At 45.5% G+C, this 17,068-nt stretch overlaps 1 protein-coding gene across 1 annotated transcript in view; it reads right to left on the bottom strand.

Annotated features, from left to right (window-relative positions):
• LOC144769119 (solute carrier family 22 member 4-like) overlaps positions 1-14,603 on the bottom strand; it is a 460,827-nt gene extending 446,224 nt beyond the window's left edge. Inside the window, exon 1 of the mRNA XM_078653119.1 lies at positions 14,011-14,603. Within this exon, the coding sequence (XP_078509245.1) occupies positions 14,011-14,406 (396 nt within the window). The 5' untranslated portion in view covers positions 14,407-14,603. The remainder of the gene's footprint in view (positions 1-14,010) is intronic.
• Positions 14,604-17,068: the final 2,465 nt, after the last annotated feature.

Raw genomic sequence — 17,068 nt, 5'->3', positions numbered from 1 at the left:
TTTCTCCGGTCTCTACTGAGCTACACACCAGAAGGACGTCATACTGTAGTAAGGACTGCTCAGCGGGTCGGTGCTCCTGTTACACTAGTCAGAGTTACATAAAGGTCACTTACTGGAATCCGGCCAGAACAGACTCAGGTTTTCTTCCTTCCGGGGTCGACAGCACCCAAGCCATTGGGTTAAGTAATGGGAATTTCTTACCAGAGTGCGAGACACACCGGCGGACATAAAGCACAGTTAACAAAACCAGAAAGTTAGGCATCCTTGCCCGTGACATGGGCGGGGCTTGTGACGTGGCCCTGAAGAGGCCGGTGTGGCTCGTTGTTGCGGGGATCCCATGAGGAAGGGAGAACCCCGCGGTAGCGGTCGAAGTCCCGGATCTCAGGAGAGGGCCCGGGTGAAGTGGAGAGGCGGGGTCCTGTATGCTAAAGGAGCCCCCTGCGGGGCATCGCATGGGAACCCCGCGCAGGCCGTGGAGAAGAGAGGAACGGAGTCTATGCACAGCAGCCCGGTGAGTGGGGCTGCTGGCAGTGTGATAGTGAAAGCGTGAAGCGCTGTCCACCTCACTGTTGTCAGGGACCGTGTGTTGTTAGGTCCGGGAGTTGTCAGGGTCTGTCTGAGTACCCCGGACCGTGTTCATGCTGGCAGTAGCGAGAAGGGAGACAGGAGATGAACAGCACGTGACTGTACGTGGTGAACACGCACATTCACATTTCCAGTCCCGCCGGCCTGCAGCCTGCGTGTGCCCATCTCCATTGAAAGCCCTTGAAAGCCTAATCGACGACAATAGGTCTCGCTGGTGACAGCGCTTCGCGCTGCGTCCCCAGGTGCAAGACCTAAAAAGGCCAAGGCCTAAAGGTGTAACAAACCAATAGAATGAACATATATGAAAGGGCTATTTGAATTGTGTGGCAGTAGCAGCGGTGACTAAGTTGTGCAGCCAGACAGTAAATATTATGGCAGAGTCTGACAGTAAATGCCTTAATTTATATTTTTTTAAACTGCCACAAAGGACTTGGCAACGAGGACAAACTTGGCAGCAGATCTGTTATGACATACTAAATTGGTCACAAAGAGGCATCTTTTAAAAATATCTTATGAGGTTAAAGCACCTGCTGCAGAGATCTTCGCATGCCTAACAATTTTCAAGGGATATTATTAATGACAATAATAACGGTAAGTAACACTAGGCAAAGAAAAAGTGACGGCAGTGGTAAGAACAAACTGATTGCACATCTGTATAAATCTGAGGTAAGTATACAAAATACAAAAGTAAAGTGTGCTCGAATGGACCAACACTATGCCACCTCAATAGTTTATATAAATATATGAAAAGGAAAGACTTTCATATATAAGATAACACTGGCGGTTAATGCACCTGCTGTAGAGAGACTTGGTTTGTCTAAGCACAGTTCCGACTCAAAAAGTAGCACAGATAGTTAAAATGCCTGCTATGCCTGCTGCAAAGCCCATCATATAACATGCAGATCAAAGAATTGTATTTTATATAATTGGGAACTGTGTTACTGTTTTGGACACACATATCCTTTGTTTTTTTGAAAACCATTAGTTGCAATCCTTCTAATATAGCACAGTGAGCTGTAAACCTGCACACATGAGCTGCATCCAAACTGCGCGGTATGGGTTTAGATCCTTACTGCTTGTCTTTCAATCTGTTGTTATTCAAAGGTTACTGAAAAGGGTTCCTTTGGTAGTAATATAGTCTTAATAGCATAGACCAGTGGTTCTTACCCGGTGATCCGAGGACCAGCGGGGGTCTGTGAAGCCTACTCTAGGGGTCCACAACTTATAGAAAATTAAATGATGTTAACATATTAGTAAGTGTAAATAAATAAAGAAGCAAAATGTAAAAGAGAACATTTAAAAATATTCTGCAAATGTGAAGTATTTTGTCGTTCATGCTCTGATACAGCGCCACTGTAACTCCCAGAGCGAAGAATTATTTCGAAAATGTAGGCAAGAGTATAAATACCTCTTGAACGTTATGAAAGGGGGCCCTCAAAATACACTATGGGAGGAAATGAGAAAGATCTCTGAGGATAAAAACTCAGAGAGGTTTTGGGAACTTGTCACACGGATGGAGAAGGGGGCAGGCAATATATTAGAGAACCATAATATAGCACAGTGAGCTGTAAACCTGCACCCAGGAGCTGCATCCAAACTGCGCGGTATGGGTTTAGATCCTTACTGCTTGTCTTTCAATCTGCTGTTATTCGAAGGTTACTGAAAAGGGTTCCTTTGGAAGTAATATAGTCTTAATAGTGTAGACCAGTGGTTCTTACCCGGTGGTCCGAGGACCAGCGGGGGTCCATGCAGCCTACTCTAGGGGTCCACAACTTATAGAAAATTAAATTATGTTATCATATAAGTTGATGTCTTGTTGTTAGATTGCTTCTTATTTGTTTTATGTATTGTGTAGAACAGTCCAGATATACAAAAAAGTTAGTTTGCGATTTCCTAATGGCAAATTGTTGCGATTCGCAACTAGGAAATCGCAAACACCCATGTACAAATGTGTCTTAGACACATTTTACGTTTCCCAGTGGGTCGCAAATAGACCTACCTCATTAATATTCATGAGGCGGGGCTTGCTTTGCGACCCATTGAGAATGGACTGCTCTCACAGGGATGGTGGCCTGCAGGGGACAGCAGACCACCATGTCTGTGATTGTTTTTTAAATAAAGCAATTTTTTTTATTGTAATGCAGTTGTTTTCCTTAAAAGGAAAACGGGATGCATTTCAAAAATAAAAAGCTCCCTTTTAATTTTTTAAGAGCAGACAGTGGTCAGTGGGACCACTGCCTGCTCTTAAAAAATGTTGGCGCACAAATTCACAAAGGGTAGATTGATCCCTTGGGGACCCTTCCCGTTTGCGAATGGGTTACCACTAACTTGAAGCTTGTGGTAACTGCAAATGGTTTGCAAATGCATTCCCGGTCGCAAAAACATTCCTTAAACACCAGCACCACTTGCTATTAGGAAGGGACGCCCTTAACACTCCCCTTCCTAATAGCGAATCGCAAACCCTATTTGCAATTCGGTGATAGGTTACTAAATCGCAAACAGAGTTTGGTACATTAGAAAATGCTTTTTTCTGGTTTCAAACGGCCTGATTATGTGAATCAGGCCGTTTGCCGTCTGTGAATCAGGCCGTTTGCAAGCAGAAACAAGCGCTGAAAGACAAGCGTTTGCGTTACGAGAGTGAACAGCGGCGGGTGCAAAAATTGCTAACAGATGGTGCCGCTGCTTGCTCCCGCAAGGTAACCGCCATACATGCACGAGGGCTGATTGGAAACAGTGCAGAACATGCACAAGTTTCCACAAAAGGCCGGAGTGATTCCAACAGGTCACTCCAATGCAGCGCTTACGTGAGGCGTAGGCGAGACCTAAAAAGCTTTATAAATCTGGCCCTATGTTCTTACATTTCTTTGCACTTGCACTTTAACTTTGTTTGCAGTGATTTATTAATTGATTGATTTTATTAGAGCAGTGCCTGAGGGGGGCGTGTATGTTTTCTGCGTGCTCTCTTTATGCTTCCTCACACATGCAATTTTCTTGATTTGTTTTGTAGCTGAGAGAATATAGGTGACAGAGCTTACTTGCTATATTAATCATGTCATTTGTTTGATTGCACTACATTTGTATTAGATTTATAGACAATGTTATTAACCAATGGTTGTATTCATTGTAAGGCTCACAGCTGAAACAATAAACATTAAACCACATCAAATAGCAACTGAAATTGGAGGCTAAAAATGTAGTTTGTATCCTCAGATTGATTTGTGAGAGCAGTGCAAATTCATCAAATACAATGTAGTAAGGAGGATGAGTGGCTTCAATTCAATTTAGAAAAGCTTCAATCTTCCCAATAACATTTTAATTTAGATTTTTTTGTTTAATATTTTTTGGTGAAATAAAAAAATATTTCATCTTTTGTGTATTTGTTTGATGATTGCTTGTTTCTGCATTTTTTGTGTATTGTTTTATGGCTCATATCTTCAAAATAAGGACTTAGTGGGAGTTCCGGGAGTGGAATAATAGTTTGTCGGGGTCCCTGGGTACCAGGAATGATTACGGGTGGTGGAGGGGCACAGAAGCCACAGGTATAGACAACCCCAACCACCTAGTTACAATTTAAATCCTGACTTTGTATTTCTCCCACCAATGCATTCTTAAGATCTAATGCCTACCAGAATAGACAATATGTGACCCTCATTCTCTTATGAATCATTTAATGTACATTGATTTACACAGATGTATGATTTACTCTCTGTATAATGTATATGTATGAGATGTAAAGCGCAGTGACACCTTAATGTTAGAAGAGTAGCACTATAAAAGAAATACAAAATAAGGTAGTGTTATTTAAATCATAATTTGTGTTATTACTCATACAGATACATCTGACATTCTTTCATTGAATGCCTCTCTCTTTCATATAGGGGGTTGAACAAAGACAAAAACTTGCCTTTAAATCATTGTTTCTCTTAATCTCTTATGAAATAATATCAAGTTGAGTGCCTATGTTCCACCACATTGCTTTGGCACCTAGGTATTAGGCTCCAGATAGTTCCTAGCTAGGATGATAAACAAAAGAAGGGCTGTTGGCCTTTTAAATCAGGCTTTTGTTTTGTGCCCAGCTGGAAATGGACATAAGAAACCACACACTGCCTGCAGGATGATGCTTGGAAAGGAAAGAAGATAACATGTAGCACTACTGAATGCAACGGTGCCAGCAAGTTACACAAATTCAGCATTTTTCACTGGGTCCAACCCGGATCCCGGTTCTGGCTCAAAAATAACTGGCGGATTCCGGATCAACCTGGATCCCCCTCATTTCATGCCCTGGATCTAGGTGTAAGACAGTTGAGATATCACTTTCAAATATAAAATAAATAGGGTGCTTATTATGCGACTACAGTCATTAATGTATGTACTGCATTCCACAAGACTTGGCTAGCCATTTAATGTACAACCACCAACTTCCAAATGTCCCATCTTTCTGAAAGATGTAATAGAAACTCCTAAGTTTGATGTTTTTACTTACACTTACACCATTATCTGTCAATATAGAAAAATATGTCCAACTCAATTATTCTTCAAAAATGCCCATCCTCGAAATGCACCTCAATGAAATCAAAAGACTCTCAGAAGCCCTACCAGCATCTTAAGCTGGCACGAAACAATGTGGGCCTTTCTTCGGAGAGGCAGCTGGAAGCTGCGTTATGTAAGGACCACCCATACTACTGCCTATGTAAGTGTGACGGGCTGAGGGTTATATGGTTTGTTATGCACGTATTTTTGTTTCTTGTTTACTGGCGACTCTTGTTATTGACGCCTATCTGTACACGAACGCCAGCACAACTAATTACTCCGCATATCTGTACGTGCATGTGCAAGCCGGAGTAACAAGCAGCAAGCGCCTTGAGACCCTTCCGGGTGAGTAGCGCGCTATACAAGTGCTATGATTGATTGATTGATTGAGCAGGGCCGGCCTGGCCGTAGCGGGCACCGGGCAATCCCCCAGTGCGTGCAAGGGTGGGGGGGCGGTTTTGGGCCCCTGGGGCCGATTTTGTTACAGGGCCGTAATATTCACGCCACAATGGACATATATGTTTGTAAGATTTAGACGGAATATTATGCCACTGAACTTCCACTTCCCTTCCCCTTTCCTCATCTAAGTGTAGGTGAAGTATTTGGAATACTCATATAGGTATTATCCACCCAGGCTCCTTTTGCTGCCTGTATTGCATTGTGAAATGTACAGATTTTGAATAGGCACTTACATGTGGCACGAACTGTAACAACTGCAAAGCCCAGCAGTGCATACATATGTAATTGTCATATAGTGACTTTACGATAACTCAATAAATACCGATTGACAAAAAAAAACAAGCATTTACAATGCAACGGTCTCGCCTTTGCAAAAGTTAGAGCTATTGGCATTGTAAATGACAACATTTTTATTTATGTGTTGGTTTTGAAAACAGATAAATAAATGACATTGTCATTTACAATGCCAATAGCTTAATCTCTCGCAAATGCGAGATCTATTGCATTTGCAATGCAATAGGTCGTGTATTTACGCAAGTTTGAGCTATTGACATTGCAAATAACGGCGCGTTTTATTTATGTTTCAAAACACACACACAGCCACACACACACACAAAGCCACACACACACACACACACACAGAACCACACACACACAGAGCCACACACACAGAGCCACACACACACAGAGCCACAAACACAGAGCCACACACACAGCCAAGCATACACACAGAGCCAGACACACATACACACAGAGCCAGACACACACACAACACCAAGCCACCGCCTTTCTTTGACGGTGACTGTTGTACTCAAATTTTCTGGTGGAAGGGCTCTCTCAAACAGTGATCTAGCCACGTTTAACTTTTTTTTCCAAAAACGAAGTTCTGTTTACATTCTGTGGCGGGGCTTGTGTGGAGCGTTACTGCGCGACAATGGAGGGCGCAGCATACTACGTGAAATAAAAACAGTGCATAGTTCCCATGTATTAATTCCTTTCGAGCCACAGGCTCATTTGCTAGTGCAGTAAACTGCCAACAGTATCCACAGAGAGCCGTGCGAGCTTGGGCACGGCGCCTCCCCCCCCCCCCGGTGCGATGCCCAGGTGCCGCCGCGCCGGCTGCAGAGACCATGGACTATGCCTGGCAGGGATGCGCCCATGCCACAAGAGATGACACCGCGAACCGGGATCTGCAAGATGGACTCACAGGAGGGGCGCACTGCAACCCAGGACCAGCAGAGGTTTGCACTGCCACCGCAGGACTGGGCCCAAGGCTCAGCAGAACCACAAGAGGAGTATAATGGTACCCCGAATACGCAATGAAACCAGAGGGGAGTACTACCACTGCGAAAACACAAGAGGGGCAATGCCACCCCCAATCGCTGGCCTCATCTTGAACCGCGCGAGGGGTTCACATACACTCCAAGCGAGAGCGGCCTCCATTCACCACCTGGGATGAACACAGCCCCCACTGAACTCACTGCCGAACGGAGCCTAAATGAATGAGTCCAGCACCATTGCATCTGCAAGAAACCGATTCCTGTCTAACACTAGAAGTAACTGGAGCCCCAGTTACAGGGATGGGACTTCGGTAGTTCTGCGCACCTTCTTAGCACTGTTTATTCATTCGATGCTTAAACCAGCACACCACATGACACATGAGTAGCACCACGTCAGAATCGTGCAGGAAAGCCAAAACGCCATCACACTGGAGGTGCAGGGTTGCAAAGAGCTTGCAGCAACACACACGGTGGAAGCAACCCCTAAACCCATCCTCCCTCGCTCCCTACCAAGCGTATGTTGAAGAGATGGCCCCCAGCCCCCCCCAAAAAAAAGTGTGGCATCAGAGACAACATGGCGTGTCTAAACCTGTTCCGCCCATGGGACGCGAAGTGAAGGTATGTACGTGTTGGGAGCTCACTCGCAAGAGCATGGACACATGGTGCGTCCCCAAGTACCCAATGCAGCACACAGCTCCTCACAGTGCCACAGACATGAGGTTGTCAACATGTACGCCTGCAAGCACTCGGGATGCCCGCTGCCCCTGGCACAAGTGGGGTCCAGCAGTATATACCCCCATACCACCATGCCGAGATCTCAGCCCCGACACATGAGCAGAACAAAGAAGCGCGCGTCCCCGGGGCTTGGGGGCTGTTTCACCATATGCCACCTAATCGGTGCACAGACTCTGGTCACTGTACACACGTAACTGAGTTATGCGAGTGTGGAGGTAGTGTGGGGATCGGTTAATGACACCCGGGTACCAGAAAAGTAAGAAAAGCAGCTGGCCAGTCATTACACGTGTTTATGGTACACGCAACAGCCGCAATACAAAGTCTGTAAATTCTATAACAAGTAAATTCAGCAAACCGAAAATTAATCATTTTACTAAGTCATTTAAAATTTGAAGATTTTATTATTTTGTACGGTAGGGTTTACTATCTTTGACAAATCCGCCTCATGTTGCTTAATAAAACATAAACCTCTCTATGTAGGTGTGTTTTGCATTGGGGCAATTATGTCATTCAAACTTTTTCTGACCGGCTGCCAGAAAGCTGGACAACTGGTAGCGGACCGATCCTTAATTGCAGCTTCATCTGAGAATTATGTAAACGGTCCTTAAAAACCGCGACTGCTTTCCCCGAAAGTACCCTATGCGGCCCGACTCGGACTAAGAATTGCACTGGACATGCAATATGCTGTGCTGTGCCCGGTTAATGCAAATTGGGCACCGATCCTCTGGTTGTGGGGATGTCGCCGCTGGATTCCCCCTGCCAGGTCTGTGGCCAGCTGTGGAGGTCGCCCACGGTGACCGGCTCCGGTAATGCAGGCATGAGTTACTAAGAGCCCGCCGTGGTGTGCAGTGGTGTTGCAGGAAGTTTTTCGGAGGCCGGAAAGTTTCCGGCAGTCACAGAGACGAACTAATGTGCACAGAGGGAGGCCCAACACGGAGGGACGGTGAGAGAGAAAACCCTTCTAGATCGATGTGTTAGCTGAAATGCAATAAAAAAAACATTTGCTCGCCATGACACAGTCCCGTCCCTTTCAGACTGACTTCCTGCTGAAGTAAAAGGTTCCTTATCTTCTTTATGGGGCCATCTGTTGGACCCATAAAGAAGATAAGAAACCTTTTACGCCACCAGTCAAGTAAACCAGCCTGAAAAGGACGGGCCTTAGAGAGAAAGAAGAACGTCACTAGGACCTCTTCTCCAATGGCTGGCCACCGCTTTGCATGAAAGGTGACGCCAGCCAATGGAAAAGAGGGGCGGGGCTTAACCTCACTAGTGGAAAATACTCTATGTCATTAAATCTCGCCAGCTCGACTGCGCATGTGCACAGTCTTTCGCAGGCTGAGACCTAAAAACAATGTGGGCCCTTTTTTAGCATCAAAAGATACCAACTACTGACATTCTAAAATTTTCGTCTCAAAGTATGTGCCTGATGCTTCCAAAGAAGTCTTGCATGGGCTCAGCATCACAGTAACCACTTCATCTTCACAACTTTTTTGTTCAGCCTTATCCATTGATCCCTGTGGTTCAGCAGCAGCCTGTGCACAGGGCCTGAAAGTACCTGCTCCTTTAGATACCATAGGTGCCTGCACACACTAAATAATCTTACTCCACATGTAGGTAACATGCCTTTCTTTTAGATATTTACTAGCTAGCCAAACCACAGCAGAAGGAGTAAAGCATGTGCCACAAAATAAATTCTGATGAGAGTCTTTTCCATTAATAATTTATATTGTATTGTATTGAAGTATTTTATAGCGCCTAATACCGTTATATGGGGCGCACATGAGGGTATTAGGGTGCTATACCATGTAGGGTGTGTAACTGGAAGGGTGTTGTATTCATTTGTAATTCTATGTGAGATGTGTTTTATTGTACATCACCACCACGGTGCCGCTATGGTGTTATAGGACATAGTGCTTAGCGAAGTGTTGGATGAACGCACATGATAGAAATATGCAGTTATAGTCTATGGTATGCTGGAGTTTTGATGTTCCATGTAGGGTCCTTTATGGCAATTATGAGTTCATTCAGCAATCAGACCAATTTTCTGGCTACAGTGCAGGATCAACCACTTTGCTGTACTACGGAGCCGGGCAGGTATGGCTTGGGGAAGAGTCAGAGATTTTCTAGGATGGATTATGTTACAGTCTCCGCTTCTATAGACGTCATTATAAGTTATTGACTAACGATAAGAGAATGAAGCTAGTTGGCACCTGCACGGTGGACTTTGTGAGAGTCCTCCGGGGGCCAGCAGTGTTACAGATCTCTTCATTCATTTTGTTTCCAAATATTTGTATTGACAGCTTTTTTTTTGTTTTAATACATTTATCATTAGTGGTAGTCCTGTCACACAGTTCTAGTGCTACAGCCAGACCTCTTCATTCATTACGTGCCTGTCTAGGGAAGCGGTTACTTGCCATGGATTGTTAGAGGTACTGGATGAAAGACATTTGTTGCAGTGGTCTCATTCTAAGTAAATATAGGAGAGTCATATGGTGTGAACACTTATCATGCAGCCTGGCTTGGAATACAATTGACTGATTGAGGATTAGGCAAGATCAGCAGAGGATATGCCTATGCCAAGCACAGTCCCCAGTTTGCAGTTTAGCCACACTGGCAGACTATGTGAATGGCCACTGGAAAGTTCTGATAACTAGTTGTCATCATGGAGGCTTTGGGGGCGCCATGCATCATCTCCAATCTCAACTAAAAGAGCATGTGACCAGATCAGACGGAAGCCCAAGGGGGCAAGGCCGAGACCAAGATTTCCATATTCTGGAATTTATTCAATAAGCAAGAACAAGGTATTTCAACAAGAAATGCTGTATATACCACAGAGCTACAATGTAAAAGATCATACACAATTTGGGTGGTAGAATACATTTTTACATGTGAGATGCATAAATCAGTGCTGGTGGTGAGAAAATACAAGCAAAAGACAGCTAACAATAAACAGGCGGGAGAATTTCGGCAATGTGAATGAGACGTCATGGGCAAAATGCGGGCTTTATGTTTCATTTTTGAAGCTTTTGCACCTGATGATATATATATATATATATATATATATATATATATATATATATATATATATATATATATATACATACATACATACATATACACATTTATAAAGAAAGAAATATAGAAGCGCAAGGGGCACTACCTACTATAAGTGACAAAACAGCTGCAGGCCCCTCTGTGTGCCAGGTATAGAACCAACTCCAAAAGTGAAGCAGTAATCACCCTGCCAACTATCCAGCTATGGAGATATTTGGCCCACACAAGCCTGGCTGAAGAGCGGCTGCCACAACCCCACTACCTTCAGAAAAGATCACATCTGGTGGGACCCTTTCAAAGCAATTTGGACTTCTTGGAAACACAATGGGGAAAAGGGGGAAATCAACGTCACACTCCTTACTACAAGTGGACATGGGATGGGGGAAACGCGGTAGGCCTTCCAATAGTTGCCTATCGCATCGATATTTCAGACACAATATAGTCGCTAATAATTGTCAATTCAACAAAACCAGCGCACCTCAATGACTCAATTGCTTTTACTGACAATTTGGGAGGAACACAGAAGGTGCCAAGAAGTTTCAAAAGATGACCAAATGTCTAGTTCTACGAAATGGCAGAGATACTCCAAGGCACTCAGATATTTCTGAAATCCAGAAATGCCCATAACTGCCATCCAGAGAAACAACCTTTTAATATGAATGAGTATCCATTAATATCTTCTCCCTTCTATGAGCACAGGGCTCTCCTTCATTGGCATCCAGGACTGACCCCATCAACACTCTAGATTGCACACACTGGTGCTCATGATTACTCCACTGTGAAGCCAAGGAGTGCCCCACATTGGAGTCAAGCTACAAATGCCCCATTTAATGTACAGAACTTTCTCATATTGGTAGTCTGGCTTGTCCCACAAAATAGGCCATAAGTACTGCGCATTAAATCCCTCATCCACGCACACAAAGCATTACACAATGCCGGACCTACATACCTCAACAACCGACTCAGCTTCCACATCCCAACACGAAGCCTCCGCTCAGCCAACCTCGCCCTCGCCACAGTTCCTCGTATCTGAAAAACCACCGCCGGCGGCAGATCCTTTTCCTACCTCGCCGCCAAGACCTGGAACGCTCTCCCCACCAGCCTACGACAGACTCAGGACCTGCTGGCCTTCAGAAGACTTCTCAAGACCTGGCTTTTCGACCAGTAGCGTCCCCTCCACCCCCCACCTAGCGCCTTGAGACCCTCACGGGTATGTAGCGCACTTTAAAAATGCATTGATTGATTGATTGAAGAATGTTTCACATTGGAGAACAGGATGATCACACAGCAGAGGCCAGGGGTGCTACACACTGTAGTGAATGAATGCCCCACACTGGATGCCAGGAGAGCCCTTCACTGGAGACGAGGAGTGTGTGTTACAGTAGAGCCATGAAGCCTCACACATTAGTAACCCGGATACTCGCACTTTGGAGGCAAGGGTTGTCTCACTCTGGAGGCAATAAGTGTCTTCTTGCACATCAGTAATGCTCTTTGTTGGAAACAGAAATGTCACATACTGAGGTCCGGAATGTTCCCACACTGAAGGCCAGGAGTGTCCCAGCACAGAGGTTGGAGGCCACGACTTTGCAACACTATCACTCTGGAATGTGGCATGCTGGCGGCCGGAAGTGAATCACAATGCAGGCAAAGTGTGTCTCACTTTGGAAGGAAGGATGATAAAGGACATTAGAAGCTAGACAGTCTCACATTGGAGGCAAGCCTTACCTAAAACTGGAGCAGACGTAACTCACATTGAAGGCCAGTATTGTTCCTCAATGGACACCGGGAGTGTCACACATTGGAAGCCATTTTGTAACCCACATTTACGGCCAGGAGTGTTCCACACAGGAGGTCAGGATTGCCCCATGTTCGAAGCAGAGGTCAGGGAAGTACCATATGATCACCCGTTATGTCCCACATCAGCGAATCACACGTCTCACAGTGGAGGCCGTGTCTCACATTAGAGGCTAGGATAATCTCACAATGGAGAAGAGGACTGTCCCACATTGGAGCAGAAGTGTCTCACATCGCAGCCTGTGAATATTCCCCACTGCAGTAGAGGGAGTGTCACACCTGAATGCCATGAATTTCCAATACTGAAGGTCACAACTGTTATAAAAAAGATCAGGATTTCCCATGCTGGGGGTCTGGACGGCCCACATTACCACCCATAATTGTCACAAATTGGTGGCCAGAAATGTCTCCCATTGGAGAAGGAAATAGTACTACATTTGGGGCTAGAAATGACTTAACACTTAAGCCTAGGAGTGGGTCACATTGAAGGCCATGTTAGTCCCACACCGTTGGCCCAGAATGCTACACAACAGCAATAAGAAGTGACTACTTTTAGATGTACGTAACAAGGCAACCCCACTTTAGCACCTTATTCGGGTGTGTGTCACTGGGCAGTTCTGTGTAACATGAATCCTTTAAGTTCTTGTTTATGGCGCCTTTGAATTTGATTGGATACTTGGTCTCCAGGAGTCTCATAAATACGACCTCATGCAGTGGATGAGCGTGATGTCATTAATTAGACTAGGAGAGAAGCATGGAGAGATAATGGACGGATGAAATCAGATAAGAATGGAGAGATGGAGAGAGGATGGATGAAGACATGGGTAAAGAGGAGGATAGAGGGAAGCTGAGAAGGCGAGATGGATGGAATGAGAAGGAAAAAAACAATGATGAATGGAAAGATAGAAGTAAGGTAATATGGATCGATGATGGGTCGAAGTATGGGTGGAAGAAGAAAGGCTAAAGAAAAGAATGGATGATTGGTGAGAAGAAAGGACAGATGAAAGATGCAAAAGGACAAAGAAGAATGGGAGGGCTTGATGGATGGCCAGATAAATGCATAATAAAGCCGAGAGCATGAAAAAAAGTAAAGAAATCAATAAGGAAAAAACTAAAAACGGATAGTAAGAAGGAAGCACACAATTCTGAAAGAAGGATGGAGAGAATGGAAAAAGAAAGTTTAAGAATTGTAGAATTCCCTCAGGGAAGCAATCTCCTACAGGGATGCGAGGTTCGCTTTGCTCAACCCCTCACTCAGAACTATTTGGGACATGGTTCAACGTAGGGGTATTGTATATATAGAAAATCGTTAACTTTCAACAATATTGCATTTAAATTATTGAATACTTAGGACAATTGTTTAAAGTCGGATGCAGCATGAATAATTTCGACTATTTCTCATGATTTATGTAACGCGGATGCAGCCGCTGCCCATCCTGGGTACATTGCATGACATGATGTTGCATGAATAATTTCGAATATTTCTCAATAAGTTATGTAACGCCGCTGCCCATGCTGGGTATACACTGACTGGCATGCCTCTATGCTGCCGCTGCCTCTCCCCGCCCCTCACCTCGGTGGCCGTGGTGCTGCCGTAGACGTCGGCGCTGTAGCTCCAGCCGTCCAGGCACTTCTCCTGCGGCACCTCGCTCAGGTCCACGTCCACCCCCGGGGTCAGTCCCAGCGCCGAGAAGTTGGTCAGAAGCGCCAACCGGTAGCGGCGGCACCTGCTCTGCGCCAGGGTCCCGTCCGCCTGCTTCTCCAGCGGCAGGCTGGCGTTCCTCCAGGGGGCACTGAGGTTGGCGCCGGCGGGCACCAGGCAGCGGTGGTCCGGGGTGGCGGACAGGAACATGACGGACATGCCGTTGAAGCCGTTGGGGATGGTGCTGGCGCTGAGCAGGAAGAAGATGGTGCGCTGGAAGGGCCCCCACTCGCCCAGGAAGGCGATGGACTGGTCATAGTCTCTCATGGCAGCGGCGGTGGCACGGAGGGCGCCGTCCAGGGGGCAGCTGCTGTGCTGGGCAGAGGGTCTGGTCTTGCCTCGGTCACCGGCTCCACTGCCCTGGGACGGTCCCTGTGCGGGGCACTCAGCCTACATGACAGTCAGCCGAGCCAGCGGGCAAAGGATCACTGGCGCATCCTACACGTTAAACAAACACACTCCTCGCAGCGACACGCCCCCCCCTCCGCCCCCGAGGAGATGCAAAGTAGCAGCCCGGCGCCGGCTATTGGGCAGAACTGAGGGAGCGAGGTGTCAGGTACTCCTTCCTCTCTCACACTTATGTGTTGCATTATACAGCGCGAATTCGAGCGCGCAGGCATTGAAGTCCTTTGCATAAGCACCAGTAACATATCTGCACAAGGACACGTTCATGTTATTGTAGGCGCAGGAAGATTAAGAGTTTCGCCCAGAATCACAGGGTGTTGTGTCGCTCCCAGACTAGAACTAGTGTGTTCCTCAGCTCCACCAAGGTCGGCAACGCTGGCCGCTACGCCATATCCTCCACCGACGGTGACCCCACTCATTCCTGAATTGAAAAAACGTACTCGGGTGATTATATGATCCATAAATAAGGGATTTTTATTTATTTATTTAATACGATTTACATAAGAACCAGTTGCAAAACATAAAGACTACATAAAAGATACAAACCGAAAAAAATGGCAAATGTACAATATGTAAAGTCACACAAATCATGCAGTACAGTTTCTGCACAAAAGTACACAGCTAATGGCATGCGAGTTTCCAATAATATGAAAATTGCCCGCATCAGGCAGCACAAAATACGTAACAATCCTGCAGTCCCTAAAACCCATTCCCTCCCCCTCCCACCAAACCAAACCCTAAACTAACTATGGTACACCGGGCTCTCGCTATTGTACAAAAGGGACAATCGACTTCCAATTGGGATACAGCTAGCAGGGCCAGCTTTAGGTTGGTAAGATCGGTGCCAATGCTGACTTGGGGTGGGGGCACCATGTTTATTGTTTTTTAAGCACCTGATGCCACGTTCCTTGTGCCAGCAATTTTCAAGCATCAATAAAAAATGTCACGATAACTATCGTGATTAATGTTCTTCCTGGAGGGAGAAGGAAGCTTTGTCTGGTGGTGAAAGTTGTGACTCATCGTAGCGCAGAAGGTTAATATGCTTGCTGCAAAGAACGTGTCCTATTCAGATCACAAAGTGCATTTACTATAAATAGGTTAATGTGTTATCGATTTTGTCAGAGAGAACCTTTTGATACTTGCAGTTTAAAGTTAAAATCTTAATATAGAGCAGTGAGCTATCAACTGTCCTCAAAGAGCTGCCTGCATGCAAACTGCAAGGAATATATCACAGATACATGTTTTTTGCCCAGTCTTTCCTCATCCTAATATTGCAAAAAAGGTTCATTTGAGTAGAAATCAATTCTTATTATCAAAGAAAATCCCTAACAATGATGTTACATTTTAAATTCTGAATTTGTGCTTTTCCAAACCGATGGTTCTTAAACTATACAGCCTACCGGTATGGATGACATGTGACTCCTACACCTTGTAGGCCTCTGTCTTATGTAACATTTCCTATAAACTGATTTACACATGCATGATTGTCTCCGTGCAAGGTATGTGTGAAGTAAAGTGTTCCGACACCTTAAATTGGTATGAGTGGCGCTATAAAAGTAAATGAATCTAGGAGACAGTGGTTATGGAGACTTGCGAGCATTGTCAAATGGTGGTAGTGAGGGAATCCGTGGCAAGGTAGTCATGGGGAGGCACCAACAAACATTGTCGCACAGGGCACCACCAGTACTAAAGCCGGCGCATCTCATGGCGGAGAGATCCGCACCCCTGGACCCCCTCACATATAAGGTTTCCTCCCTTCAGAATTAAAAAAGATGTAGGGCTATCGTCAGGGTAGGACATGCACTTTTGTGGCAGACCCACTGAGAGGTATTGAACCGAGGGACCACAGATGTATTTTACATTTTTGTGGGTGTCTAATAATATACCTGCCAATGCGCTCCAAAGTCACTGCTATCCACAGCCTGGCATGCTATTGAGTCATGGTGGGTTGCTCCTTACATTTCCATGCCACCGCCACCTACATTTTCGCAGCCCCCAGGCAAAGACGCATTACTGTTTTATCCCCAATGGTTTGATACTTCAAGGAATCACTTCTTAATCCCAGTAATACAAATCCCGGGTCAGAAGGTACCAGGCATCCTAAAATCTCCTTGAGCTGGGTGAGAATTTCCGCCCAAAATGGTCAAATCCTCGTGCAGTTTCACCGAATATGATTGAATTCACCTAACATGCCCCAACCCCTCCAACAAAGGTCAGACACATGTGGAAAAATTTATTTGAGTTTGGTAGGGTAGAGGTACCAATCAAACAACAGTTTATAGTGTGCTTCCCTCATGTCGATGGAGTGATTAAATCAAAGAATATCCTACCAAAGCTTGGACTAGCAAACCTCCAAGATGGTGCCCCCAACATCTGTTCCCAGAGTTCCTTATGTCACGGATGTGGAGTAAGCAGAGAATCTAGTAAGAGAGTTTAAAGAAAGGAGATACACACCTAGGCGCCAATCCCCCGTCGGGCAACGTTTTCAATAGTGGTCAAGCTTCTAGAGGCCACCTCCCACACA

This window comes from Lissotriton helveticus, chromosome 7 (genome assembly GCF_964261635.1).
Source record: "Lissotriton helveticus chromosome 7, aLisHel1.1, whole genome shotgun sequence".
NCBI lineage: Eukaryota > Metazoa > Chordata > Amphibia > Caudata > Salamandridae > Lissotriton > Lissotriton helveticus.
The sequence above is the reverse complement of the archived record's forward strand: the minus strand, read 5'-3'. Positions and strand labels throughout refer to the sequence as shown.